The 13,085-nt window shown below is 47.9% G+C and overlaps 1 protein-coding gene across 1 annotated transcript; it reads left to right on the top strand.

Moving 5' to 3' along the window:
- Window positions 1-226: 226 nt before the first annotated feature.
- Window positions 227-12,775, top strand: LOC311116936 (unconventional myosin-IXb-like; the record flags this gene model as incomplete). Its single annotated transcript, XM_084191950.1, has 7 exons — window positions 227-265; window positions 8,175-8,269; window positions 8,730-8,792; window positions 10,457-10,556; window positions 11,584-11,684; window positions 12,363-12,486; window positions 12,629-12,775. The coding sequence occupies 7 exons, from the start codon at window positions 227-229 to the stop codon at window positions 12,773-12,775; spliced, it is 669 nt and encodes a 222-aa protein (XP_084048076.1).
- Between the last annotated feature and the right edge of the window lie 310 nt (window positions 12,776-13,085).

The following is a 13,085-nucleotide window of genomic DNA, read 5'->3' as shown; positions in this document are numbered from 1 at the left end:
ACTATGCTCCCTGACCAAGGCCCTTCTCCGCCGATTGCTCCATTTGGCTGAGTGGCCAGCTCTAGGAAGAGTCTTGGTGGTTCCAAACTTCATCCATTTAAGAATGATGGAGGCCACTGTGTTCGTGGGGACCTTCAATGCTGCAGAAATGTTTTGGTACCATTCCCCAGATCTGTACCTCGACACAATCCTGTTTCAGACCTCTACGGACAATTCCTTCGACCTCATGGCATGCACTGTCAACTGTGGGACATTATATAGACAGGTGTGTGCCTTTCCAAATCATGTCCAATTAATTGAATTTACCACAGGTGGACTCCAATGAAGTTGTAGAAACATCTCAAGGATGATCAATGGAAACAGGATGCACCTGAGCTCAATTTCGAGTCTCATAGCAAAGGGTATGAATATTTATGTAAATAAGGTATTTTATTTATTTTTAATACATTTGTAAGAAAAATATATATAAAAACCTGTTTTTCGCTTTGTCATAATTGGATATTGTGTGTAGATTTGTATTTAATCAATTTTAGAATAAGGCTGTAACGTAACAATGTGGAGAAAGTGAATGCACGTACACAAGTTGCTTATCAAGAAGACGTGTTCCTGAGTGGCCTAGTTACAGTTTTGACTTAAATTGGCTTAAATCTATCAACAACTAACTTGACAAATTTAAAAAATCATTTAAAAAAGAATAATGTGCAACTATTGTAAAATCCAGGTGTGCAAAGCTCTTAGACTTACCCAGAAAGACTCTCAGCCGTAATCACTGGCAAAGGTGATTCTAACATGTATTGACTAAGGGGTGTGAATACTTACACTACTGTTCAAAAGTTTTAGAACACCTACTCATTCAAGGGTTTTTCTTAATTTTTACTATTTTCTACATTGTAGAATAATAGTGATTCTTCAAATAGCCACCCTTTGCCTTCATGACAGCTTTGCACCCTCTTGGCATTCTCTCAACTAGTGTCACCTGGAATGCTTATCCAACAGTCTTGAAGGAGTTCCCACATATGCTGAGCACTTGTTTGCTGCTTTTCCTTCACTCTGTGGTCCGACTCATCCCAAACCATCTCAATTTGGTTGAGGTTGGGGGAGGCCAAGTCATCTGTGGAGGCCAGGTCATCTGATGCAGCACTCCATCACTCTCCTTCTTGGTAAAATAGCCCTTACACAGCCTGGAGGTGTGTTGGGTCATTGTCTTGTTGAAAAACAAATGATAGTCCCACTAAGCCCAAACCAGATGGGATGGCGATTCGCTGCAGAATGCTGTGGTAGCCATGCTGGTTAAGTGTGCCTTGAATCAATAAATCACAGACGGTGTCACCAGCAAAGCACCCCCACACCATAACACCACCTCCTCCATGCTTTATGGTGGGAAATACACATGCAGAGATCATCCGTTCACCCACACCGCGTCTCACAAAGACCAAATGACAAATTTCCATCGGTCTAATGTCCATTGCTCGTGTTTCTTGGCCCAAGCAAGTCTCTTCTTCTTATTGGTGTCCTTTAGTAGTCGTTTCTTTGCAGCAATTCAACCACAAAGGCCTGATTTCACACAGTCCCCTCTGAACAGTTGATGTTGAGATGTGTCTGTTACTTGAACTCTGTGAAGCATTTATTTGGGTTGCAATTTCTGAGGCTGGGAACTTTAATGAACTTATCCTATGTAGCAAGTTAACATGAGAGGTAACTCTGGGTCTTCCATTGGTCTTTTACCAAATAGGGCTATCTTCTGTAAACCCCCTCTACCTTGTCACAACACAACTGATTGTCATCAAGTCAAAGGATGGCTACTTTGAATAATCTCAAATATAAAATATATATTGATTTGTTTACCACTTTTTTGGTTACTACATGATTCCTTATGTGTTATTTCATAGTTTTGATCTCTTCACTATTATTCTTGTCATGAGCCTCTCACTCCACCGGGTTACCACCTTTATTTTCTTCCACTCTGCTCACCACTCTCTCTACTCAGCCTAACTAGCTCCACCTGTCCCTGCTCTGCTCTGCTCTAATTACTCTGCCAGCTGCGCTGCATTACCCACTACCTCTCCCAGTATTTAAAGCCCTGTCTTTCAGCTCTCCTGTGTCAGATCGTCTGCAAAGCTCACACCCGGAACCTGTTTGCTCGCGCTTCTGGCTCACCCTGGTTTTGTGACCCCGGACCTGCCTGATTTTTGGATACTCTTCTGCCCCAGGAGATCCAGACCTGCTTTCTGCCATAACGACTCCTGACTACTCTTCATTCCCGGTAACTCTGACCAGCCTTCTGCCTTGCTACTACGTATTCTGGATTTCCCTTGAACTGTACTGCTGCCTTGTTTCATTCCGCCCTGTTGTGTCTGTGTCTCCCCCCCCCAGGACTTCTGGACCACCCACCACCGGCTTCATAGGACGCATCGCTGCCACTGGGGGGGGCACAGACCCAGCACATTGGACGGGATCCCTGTTACCCCTGGAGCCTTCATTCACTCCCTACTTCCCTTTTCCCTTAAGTTTTAATAAACTTTCTGGTGTGACGCAATTGTGGTCCTCTGGTCGTCTGTCTGAACCGTGACAGTACGATCTGACCATTATGGACTCAGCGCACACTTCCCCCGACATGGAAACCGACGAGCATGAGCAGCAGTTCCAGCAGCAGCAACAACAACTCGCCATGATCATTCAACTCCTCACCAACCTTACCCCAGCCAGTCTGCCCACCAGCCCTGCCTCCGAGTTACCTGCCCCGGTCATTGCAGCCGCTGCTCCGGAACCCAAGATCGGAAACCCCGAGCGGTTCAACGGCGATTCAACCCAGGTCCGGCCATTCCTGACTAGCTGCCGACTTCAGTTCTCCTTGCAGCCAAGGACCTTCGCCACGGAGGGGGCTAAAGTTGGGTATGCCATCACTCACCTGACGGGCCGAGCTCGACTCTGGGGAACAGCAGAGTTCGAACGTCAAACCCCCGCATGTGCAATCTTCGACCTGTTTGCTGAGGAGATGCTGAAGGTGTTTGACCTGGATTCACCAACCGCAGAGGCGTCTCGTGAACTGTTCAGTATTCGACAAGGCAGACGTACAGTCGCAGACCATTCCATCGACTTCCGAACCCTGGCTAGACGAAGTTCTTGGAACACACCATCGTTGGTGGACGCGTTCTTCCATAGTTTGGCTGACTATATCAAGGACGAGTTGGTCTCCCATGAACTGCCTTCCACTCTTGATGAAGCCATCGCACTGACTGTCAGGATCGACAGAAGGATACAGACCCGTCGTCGTGAGAGGGGGCGCCAAGGTCCACCTACTACCGGCATTCGGAGAGATCCGACTGGGCTCCTGTCATCTACTGCCACTCACCCAGGTCAGCTTGATCAGTCTGAGCCTATGGAGATTGGGCGAGCCTCTCTCACTCCTGCAGAGCGCCAGCGCCGCTTCACCTCAAACCTCTGCCTCTATTGTGGAGGTGATGGACATCGTGTGGTAACCTGCCCTTTAAAGGGCCGAAGCTCACCGGGCATAGGGGGAGTCCGGTTGAGTTCAATGACCATCCAGTCCTCCGACCGCAAACCCCTGCTGCAAGTTCACCTCCGCCTCTCTGATTCAACTCACACCCTGGCTGCTCTGGTGGATTCTGGCGCCGAAGCCAACATAATGGACATCAAGCTGGCACGCCAACTGGGACTGGAGAACCTCCGTTTGACACCTCCTATTCCTGCCCGGGCACTGGACGGACACTTACTCGGATCGGTCACTCATGTCACGGCCCCGGTCTCGATGGGTCTGTCCGGAAACCATCAAGAAACTATCCAGTTTCACCTGCTCCCCTCTCCAGGCCAACCCCTCATCCTGGGTTACCCATGGCTCCGCCGGCACAACCCTCAGCTCGACTGGGTGACCGGGGTGATCAGGGAGTGGGGAGAGGACTGCCACCGAACCTGCCTGCTTGCTGCCGCACTACCCCCTCGGCCAGTACCTACTAACTCCGCTCCTGACCTCTCCAATGTCCCAGAATGCTACCATGGTCTCAGAGAAGTGTTTAACAAAGCTAGAGCCACATCTCTGCCCCCTCACCGACCGTACGACTGTGCCATCGACCTCCTCCCTGGAACAGCCCCTCCAAAGGGCCGTCTTTATTCGTTGTCTGCTCCTGAAAGAAAGTCCATGGAGGACTACATCAATGGCTCCCTGTCCGCAGGATTAATCCGTTCATCTTCATCTCCTGCTGGTGCTGGCTTCTTCTTTGTGGGGAAGAAGGACGGATCTCTTCGCCCCTGCATCGACTACAGGGGACTCAACGACATCACAGTGAAAAACCGTTACCCTCTGCCTCTGCTCACCTCTGCTTTTGAGTTGCTCCAGGGAGCCACTGTTTTTACCAAGTTGGATCTCAGAAACGCTTACCACCTAGTGCGGATCCGGGAGGGAGATGAATGGAAAACCGCATTCAATACACCAACAGGCCACTACGAGTATCTGGTTATGCCTTTTGGCCTCACCAATGCTCCTGCTGTGTTCCAGGCTCTAGTGAATGATGTACTGCGGGACATGTTAAACAAGTTTGTCTTCGTTTACCTGGATGACATCTTAATCTACTCCAGAAACCTGTCTGAACACACCCGCCATGTCCAGCAAGTCCTTCATCGTCTTCTGGAGAATTCCCTCTACGCCAAGGCAGAGAAATGTGAGTTTCACGTCAAGACAGTGGCCTTCCTGGGGTACATAGTGGCAGAGGGAAGTATCCAAATGGATCCTGCCAAAGTATCAGCAGTCACTTCATGGCCAGTTCCGGAGAACAGAAAGAAGCTGCAACAGTTTCTGGGGTTTGCTAACTTCTATAGAAAGTTTATCCGGAACTACAGTACCGTTGCTGCCCCTCTCACTGCTCTTACCAGCACCAAGCAACCCTTCACCTGGACCCCAGCAGCCGACAAAGCCTTCAGTACCCTCAAGGTGAGGTTCACCTCCGCTCCCATCCTCCAGATGCCTGATGTGGACCGGCAATTCATTGTGGAGGTGGACGCCTCGGATGTGGGAGTTGGTGCTGTGATTTCTCAGTGGGCTGCGGAGGATAGGAAGCTCCATCCCTGTGCCTTTTTCTCACGTCGGTTGTCCCCCTCTGAGTGCAATTACGACATAGGGAACCGTGAGCTGCTGGCTGTGAAGCTTGCCTTGGAGGAGTGGCGTCACTGGCTGGAGGGGTCCACCATTCCATTTCTCGTTTGGACCGATCATAAGAACTTGGAGTACATCCGCACGGCCAAACGGTTGAACTCCAGGCAGTCCCGCTGGGCCCTGTTCTTCACCAGGTTTAATTTCACTCTGTCATACCGGCCTGGATCACGCAACACCAAGCCAGACGCCCTCTCCCGTCAATTCCAGAAGGATGACACCCCCTCCAAGGACCCTGTGTCGATTCTGCCAAGTCCCTGCATCGTAGCAGCTCTGACCTGGGCTGTTGAGGAACAGGTGCTGGAAGCTCTCCGTAACCAGCCAGGTCCCAGCACTTGCCCAGCTGACCGCCTTTTTGTCCCCGAAAACCTGAGGTCCCAGGTCGTTCAGTGGGGACATGACTCCCGCCTAGCTTGTCACCCTGGCTCCACCCGCACTTACAACCTGCTCGCCCAGAGGTTCTGGTGGCCCTCTCTGAGAAAGGATGTACGGGAATTCGTCCAAGCCTGCCCCATCTGCAACCAACACAAGTCGTCCTGCCAGCCCCCAGCCGGATTGCTGCAGCCCCTGCCTGTGCCCAGACGTCCCTGGTCTCACATCGCCCTTGACTTTGTCACGGGGCTGCCCCCTTCAAGTGGCATGACCGTCATTCTCACCATAGTTGACCGTTTCAGCAAGATGGCACACTTCATTCCCCTCCCCAAGCTCCCAACCGCCAAGGAGACCGCCCAGGTGGTCCTGGAACACGTCTTCCGGATCCACGGACTGCCAAAGGATGTAGTTTCTGACCGTGGTCCACAATTCTCCTCCGCTTTTTGGAAGGAGTTCTGTCACCTGCTGGGAGCCACAGTCAGTCTGACTTCCGGATTCCATCCCCAATCCAATGGGCAGTCAGAGCGGGCAAATCAGGAGCTCGAGAAGGCACTGCGATGCATGACTTCACGCAACCCCCACTCCTGGTCGCAGCAATTGACATGGGTGGAGTACGCACACAATTCTCTGACCTGCTCTGCCATCGGTATGTCCCCTTTCCAATGCGTTTATGGATACCAGCCTCCTCTATTTGCCAGCCAGGAAGAGGAGGTTACTTGCCCATCTGCACTTGCTTTTGCCCGTCGATGTCGCCGCACCTGGTCACAAGCCCGAGCCACACTCCTCAGATCCGTTGCCAGCTACACTACCGGGGCCAACCGTCGGAGAATTCCTGCTCCCACCTACCATGTTGGTCAAAGGGTGTGGTTGTCATCGAAGAACCTGCCACTCAGGGTGGAGTCGCAGAAGCTGGCACCTCGGTTCATTGGCCCATTCCCTATCATAAGAGTGATTAGCCCAACTGCTGTCCGGCTCCAACTGCCTAATTCCCTGAGGGTGCACCCCACTTTCCATGTGTCTAAGATTAAGCCCATCCATGAGAGTCCGCTGGTCCCTGCTGCGCCTTGTCCTCCTCCTCCACGGCTCGTCGATGGTGGTCTGGTTTACACCGTCCGCCGCCTGCTTCGGTCCAGACGGAGGGGTAGGGGTCTCCAGTACCTCATTGACTGGGAGGGCTATGGACCTGAGGAAAGGACCTGGGTGCCAGCTAGTCGGATTGTGGATAGGACTCTCATCACCGCCTTCCACCAACGGCATCCTGATCAACCTGCAATCCGTAGGGGCCGCCCCAGAGGGGTCCCTAACCGTCCTGCCCGCTCGGCTTCCTGTCCTGTGCCTGATCCTGTCTCGGGACCTGTCCCATCTCCCGACCACGGCCCTCCGGCTTCCTCCGAGGATGAGGACGTTCACTCGGACCGTTCGGAGGAGTTCTAGCCCTCCTCCGGCTCCCCTCCTCCCGCCCGGCGTGGTGTTGCTCTTGGGACTTCTGGGGCCGTCCCTTGGGGGGGGGGTTCTGTCATGAGCCTCTCACTCCACCGGGTTACCACCTTTATTTTCTTCCACTCTGCTCACCACTCTCTCTACTCAGCCTAACTAGCTCCACCTGTCCCTGCTCTGCTCTGCTCTAATTACTCTGCCAGCTGCGCTGCATTACCCACTACCTCTCCCAGTATTTAAAGCCCTGTCTTTCAGCTCTCCTGTGTCAGATCGTCTGCAAAGCTCACACCCGGAACCTGTTTGCTCGCGCTTCTGGCTCACCCTGGTTTTGTGACCCCGGACCTGCCTGATTTTTGGATACTCTTCTGCCCCAGGAGATCCAGACCTGCTTTCTGCCATAACGACTCCTGACTACTCTTCATTCCCGGTAACTCTGACCAGCCTTCTGCCTTGCTACTACGTATTCTGGATTTCCCTTGAACTGTACTGCTGCCTTGTTTCATTCCGCCCTGTTGTGTCTGTGTCTCCCCCCCCCAGGACTTCTGGACCACCCACCACCGGCTTCATAGGACGCATCGCTGCCACTGGGGGGGGCACAGACCCAGCACATTGGACGGGATCCCTGTTACCCCTGGAGCCTTCATTCACTCCCTACTTCCCTTTTCCCTTAAGTTTTAATAAACTTTCTGGTGTGACGCAATTGTGGTCCTCTGGTCGTCTGTCTGAACCGTGACAATTCTACAATGTAGAAAATAGTAAAAATAAAGAAAGACCCTTGAATGAGTAGGTGTTCTAAAACTTTTAACCTGTAGTGTATGTAATTTAGATATTTCTGTATTTCATTTTCAATAAATTTGCCAACATTTCTAAACAGGTTTTCACTTTGTCGTTATGGGGTATTGTGTGTAGATGGGTGAGAAAAATATATTTAATCCATTTTGAATTCAGGCTGTAACACAACAAAATGTGGAATAAGTCGAGGGGTATGAATACTTTCTGAAGGCACTGTCTTTGCTTAGACCACTGTTGTTCTGTTATTACGGTTTAAGTGCAGTACTGTCATTAGTAACGACTTACATAAGGCACAAAGTAGGGCTGTGTCCCACCCTATCCCACCTCTTCCCAAGATGCAGTCTCAACCCTTTACAGTACAGTTTTTGTAACTGTAAATAATATCTCCTCTCGCTCTGTTTCTAAACAGGCGTTTGGCAATGCAAAGACTGCACAGAACAACAACTCCAGCCGCTTTGGGAAGTTCATCCGGGTCAACTATCTGGAGAGTGGGTCGGTGAGAGGGTAAGGCAGTGTGTTTGTGTTATCATGTATTCCATGACATATTTCATACCATAGCAACAACTGTCGCTGCATGATAGCAGCATCACAGAAACAAAATACCATTCACTTTTAAATCAGTGAATTGGTTTATTTTGGTTTGCCTGGGTGCCTGTATGTTTCTGCTCTCTTGCCAACTTCTTATGGCAAGAGCACAAAGATCTGGGACCAGGCTATATTTCCTCACTGAATGGCAATCACATTTTCATCAGTGAGTTTCTGGCTAAAATTGAATCTCATTGTAATTAATTGGTTTATTTATGTAGTTCCTTGCTGCCAGTGTCTCTAACATGACTGCTGTCATAACCTTTCTTTTTAGTTCACAGCACAGCCATTTGGCTTTATTTTACAAATCAGACATAAGTACACAAACCACACTTCTATCAGTTGTTGGTATTGATTGATCTGTTTGTCTCCCTTGCAGGGCAGTAATTGAGAAGTACTTGCTGGAAAAGTGTCGACTGGTGTTCAGAGCTAAGAGTGAAAGGTATGGCTGGACTAGCAGAGATCTGACACACACACACACAGGTATGGATGGACTAGCAGGGAAGACCTGGCGCTTGACAAACATTTTTGCGCTATTGACATCAATGAATGATTCAAGGGAAAGCCAGAGTTGCACCTGCTTATCTACATTTTGACTCTGTCCCTTACTGAATGAGTCCTTGCTTTGCGATGTAGAAATGAGCACATCCAAGAAGACTCAGTTCATTGTGAAAGTGTCAACACTAATTCAGGAAATTCACGCTTTGACTCAATCTCAGATCATGAATTGTACAGAAGCTTTTCATTTGTCATAGGAGCATCACATCAACTATTCTCTGAAGCAATTTTCTGCTTCTTACTTTACATTTACATCATTTAGCAGCCGCTCTTATCCAGAGCGACTTACAGTTAGTGCATACATTTTATTTATTTTTTTATACTGGCCCCCTGTGGGAATCGAACCCACAACCCTGGCGTTGCAAACGCCATGCTCTAACAACTGAGCTACCTCCCTGCCGGCCATTCCCTCCCCTATCCTAGACGACGCTGGGCCAATTGTGCGCCGCCCCATTGGTCTCCCGGTTGCGGCCGGCTACGACAGAGCCTGGATTCGAACCAGGATCTCTAGTGGCACAGCTAGCACTGCGATGCAGTGCCTTAGACCACTGCGCCACTCGGGAGACTTTCACAGGCTGTGAGGTTAATGCCACACACACAGCATGCGCTCCTTGTTATTCTTTTAGGTCCCCTTATTTAAAGTTTAACCCTGGTCTGAAGTGTAACTTAATATGAAAGTGAAGTAGACTTTAATTCAAGGAATGCGGAAAAGCATAGAGAAGGTATAAGTGATAGCACCGCTGTACATTACTCTCATGCTGCAAAATGGAAACTAATGATGGAAACACTTAAAGATGGACTCCACGTTAGGGGATACGGCAACGCTGTTCGATATCAGATAATTACTGGTTAACAGTTAAGTACCTTACTGTACAAAAATCGCTTTTTAGCGAAAAATAATTTCTCATGCAAGAGTTTTGCTAGGACTGTCTGGGAGTGGTCTGAGTGGGGAGGGGAAAACTGAAAACTGGCTGTTATTGGCAGAGAGGTTTGAACTCGTTGTTATTGGTCTATTAACCAATTTACCGCCTGGTGATGTCACCAGGAAAGCCGAAACTCCCACCCATGCAAACCTGCTGATTAGAAGGTCCTGTTTAGATTGTATTTTCAACAAGCAGCTATTAGGAAATAACACCGATTTTTTTTTATTTGTAACACTTTTACAGTGTTAGTTTCATCAGCTGTTGTACAATATGATACAAAACACAGGACAAATCACACAATCACACCATTTGAATCAATTAGTGACAATGTTTATTACTGATTCATGCACTATATATACACTAATGATTAACAGTCTATGACTGGGGACCTATATTTTTACTGACCAGGAAATACCCAGAGCCTTACGGTAGTTGTTGCCTATAACTAAGGCCTGGAATTTTTCCTGGTCAGGTCATGCAGTCAGAAAAAACTCCTGGCCCTCTCTACAGTACAGTATAGCCTCTAACATCTGACTTTCAGGAACTACTACATGTTCTAGTACCTGCTGGTGGGGGGCTTCTGACTGAAACACACACAGTATGACCTCTGACCCTTGACCTCCAGGAACTACCACGTGTTCTACTACCTGCTGGTGGGAGCGTCCAAGGAGGAGCAGAGAGAGTTCAGTCTGCTGCAGCCTGAAGACTACACATACCTACAACAGGTACACACACATATGCGTGCGCACACACACACACACACACACACACAATCACACAGCAACACAGGGTAAACACCAGTTCAACTGTATGGAAGTCATTACTTGTATAACTTTTCATACGAAAGCCTGGTCTGGAGCGCTCAACTCTATTGTTGTATTCATTATTAATGTTGTGTCCCAAATGGCACCCTATTCCCTATATAGGGCACAACTTTTGATCAGTACCCATATGACTCTGGTCAAAAGTAGTGCAAACTATGTAGGGAATTGTGCCATTGGCCCTGATCAAAAGTAGTGCACTATATAGGTAATAGGGTGCCATTGGCCCTGATAAAAAGTAGTGCACTATGTAGGGAATAGGGTGACTTAGTGTCAGAGTTCATCTCTAGTCTAAACTGCCCTATCATGTGGCTCTGACTGTTACATTATGATCTGTTAGTGCACGTCTGTCTGTCATCAGGGTAATACCTGTCTGTATAGAATAACTATCTTCAAAGTAATGACTCGGGACGTCGGTTGTGAGATGAAAGCTTCTTTTTAGTAATAATACTTGTTCATGTTACATTTTACTGCTTTAGATTTTAAAAACAATAAAAGAAAGTTGCTAGCGAAAGCCAGGATAATCACTTGTACATAACTGGCGCGTTCTCGTTTTTCTTACTTCCTGTCGCAAGGCATTCTGGTACTTGCAGTCAATAGCGTAATCCAATACTAACCAATACAACAGAAATATTTACATAGTTCTCTCAACCTCCATCACATGAATTCTAATACAATTAGTCTTACATATGTAAATAACTCAATAGCTCAATGAATTCACTGTAAACATTAGCTCTGTAACCCATTAAAGTTACAACAGTCTGTAAGCCTGTACTCTAGGTCAGCAATACAGATGCTAAAAGCATATTTGTCTTCATATTTTCTCTTTATTTTCTGTCAATTGTCTCTCTATTTTCTCTATTTTTTGTTTTAAGTGGATTGACATTTTAAAAAGTTTGTTTCAATTAGTTATCTCTGTCACTCTGCTCAGGATAACTTTCATTTAGAAGACGCTGAGGATCTCAGACATGAGTTCAAGAGGCTTCATCAGGCCATGGAGATGGTGGGATTCCTGCCCTCCACTAAAAAACAGTACGTATGGATACTTTTAGGGTTAACTCTTCAGGGGAGCGAGACAGAGCGTGTGCAACGAAACGAGAAAGCGTGAAGGAGACAGAGGGAGACTGAGATAATGACAAAATAGAGAGCGCCAGATCTCTATAAACCAGTTTATCTCAGAAACCTTATCCTCTCCTGTTTACGTCCCCTGTACCATTCTCTTGTCATCTCTCATGATCCCTGATGATATCTCTTTCATGAAAAGTTTCTGTCACAGTCAAACCTGATGGAACTAAAACAGTCTGTATTTAACATAACAACTCTCCAAGAATTGCACCTCTCTCCCCCATGGCCACAGCAGGTTAGAGCTTGTCAGTCCTAGCAGGAGAAAAATGCAGGGAACATTTCAGCAGCAGACATCTGATCATGGTCTTAGGGTGTGGCAGGTGGAACAGTAGATCTTTGTTACTCACCTGGTGGCCTACTGGGGTTGTTTCTCTATGTAATTATATGGTAGCTCGTAAATGATCATGTGTGTATATGTGTATTGTGTCCTTGAAATAAGGATGATGCAATAACTCCTACTAGCCAGTGAGAGGCGCTCCTGGTGTGTGAGACTGTTATCCAGGTGTATTGTGCCCTATGTTTTCTTGTGCAGGATATGATCAGTAATAAAGGTGTATTGTATAATAATTGTGCGTGTCTGTGTAGGATATTTTCCATGCTCTCTGCCATCCTGTATCTGGGCAACGTGACGTACACCCAATCAGAAGATGGCCAGGAGCTGGAGGCAGGGCCAGCAGACGTCCTCTCAACCCTGTCTGACCTGCTCAAGGTACAGGTATCAATCTATCACTCAATCAATATCTTTATTATCTCACCTACTCAAGGTAGAGGAATCAATCAATCTTTAGTCTCACCTGCTTAGAGGAACACCTGTACACTGCGTTAACTGACAGTCTGCTCTGTTCTCATAGGTCAAACAGGAGTTGCTGGGGGAGGCTTTGACCAAGAGGAAACAAAAAACAGCCAATGACAAACTAGTTTTACACTACACTCTCAAAGAGGTAGGGGTTCTAACACCAGTTACATTTATTTTCCTTTTTCTATCTCACATGACATGAGAGGGAAAACTCCAGACAGTAGTTATAGCCAGGATCTGGAGATGTTCCTTGTCAGGTAATGTGTGGTCAGAAAAAAATTGGTGCCCTGGTGTTGTGGACTTATATGGCTCTTGTTGGCTTTCAGCCTTTTTTGTGGTGTTTCTTGCTGTTATCTTATAGGCCATAACGTTGTCTTGTCATTGTCCTACCCAGGCTGTGACTACTGTTGTCTTGGTGTTGTCCTACCCAGGCTGTGACCATGGTTGTCTTGTCATTGTCCTACCCAGGCTGTGACCATGGTTGTCTTGTTGTTGTCCTACCCAGGCTGTGA

This window comes from Coregonus lavaretus, assembly GCF_964263955.1.
Source record: "Coregonus lavaretus genome assembly, contig: HAP1_SCAFFOLD_1309, whole genome shotgun sequence".
Classification (NCBI taxonomy): Eukaryota; Metazoa; Chordata; class Actinopteri; order Salmoniformes; family Salmonidae; genus Coregonus; species Coregonus lavaretus.
This window is presented reverse-complemented; position numbering and strand designations above follow the sequence as displayed.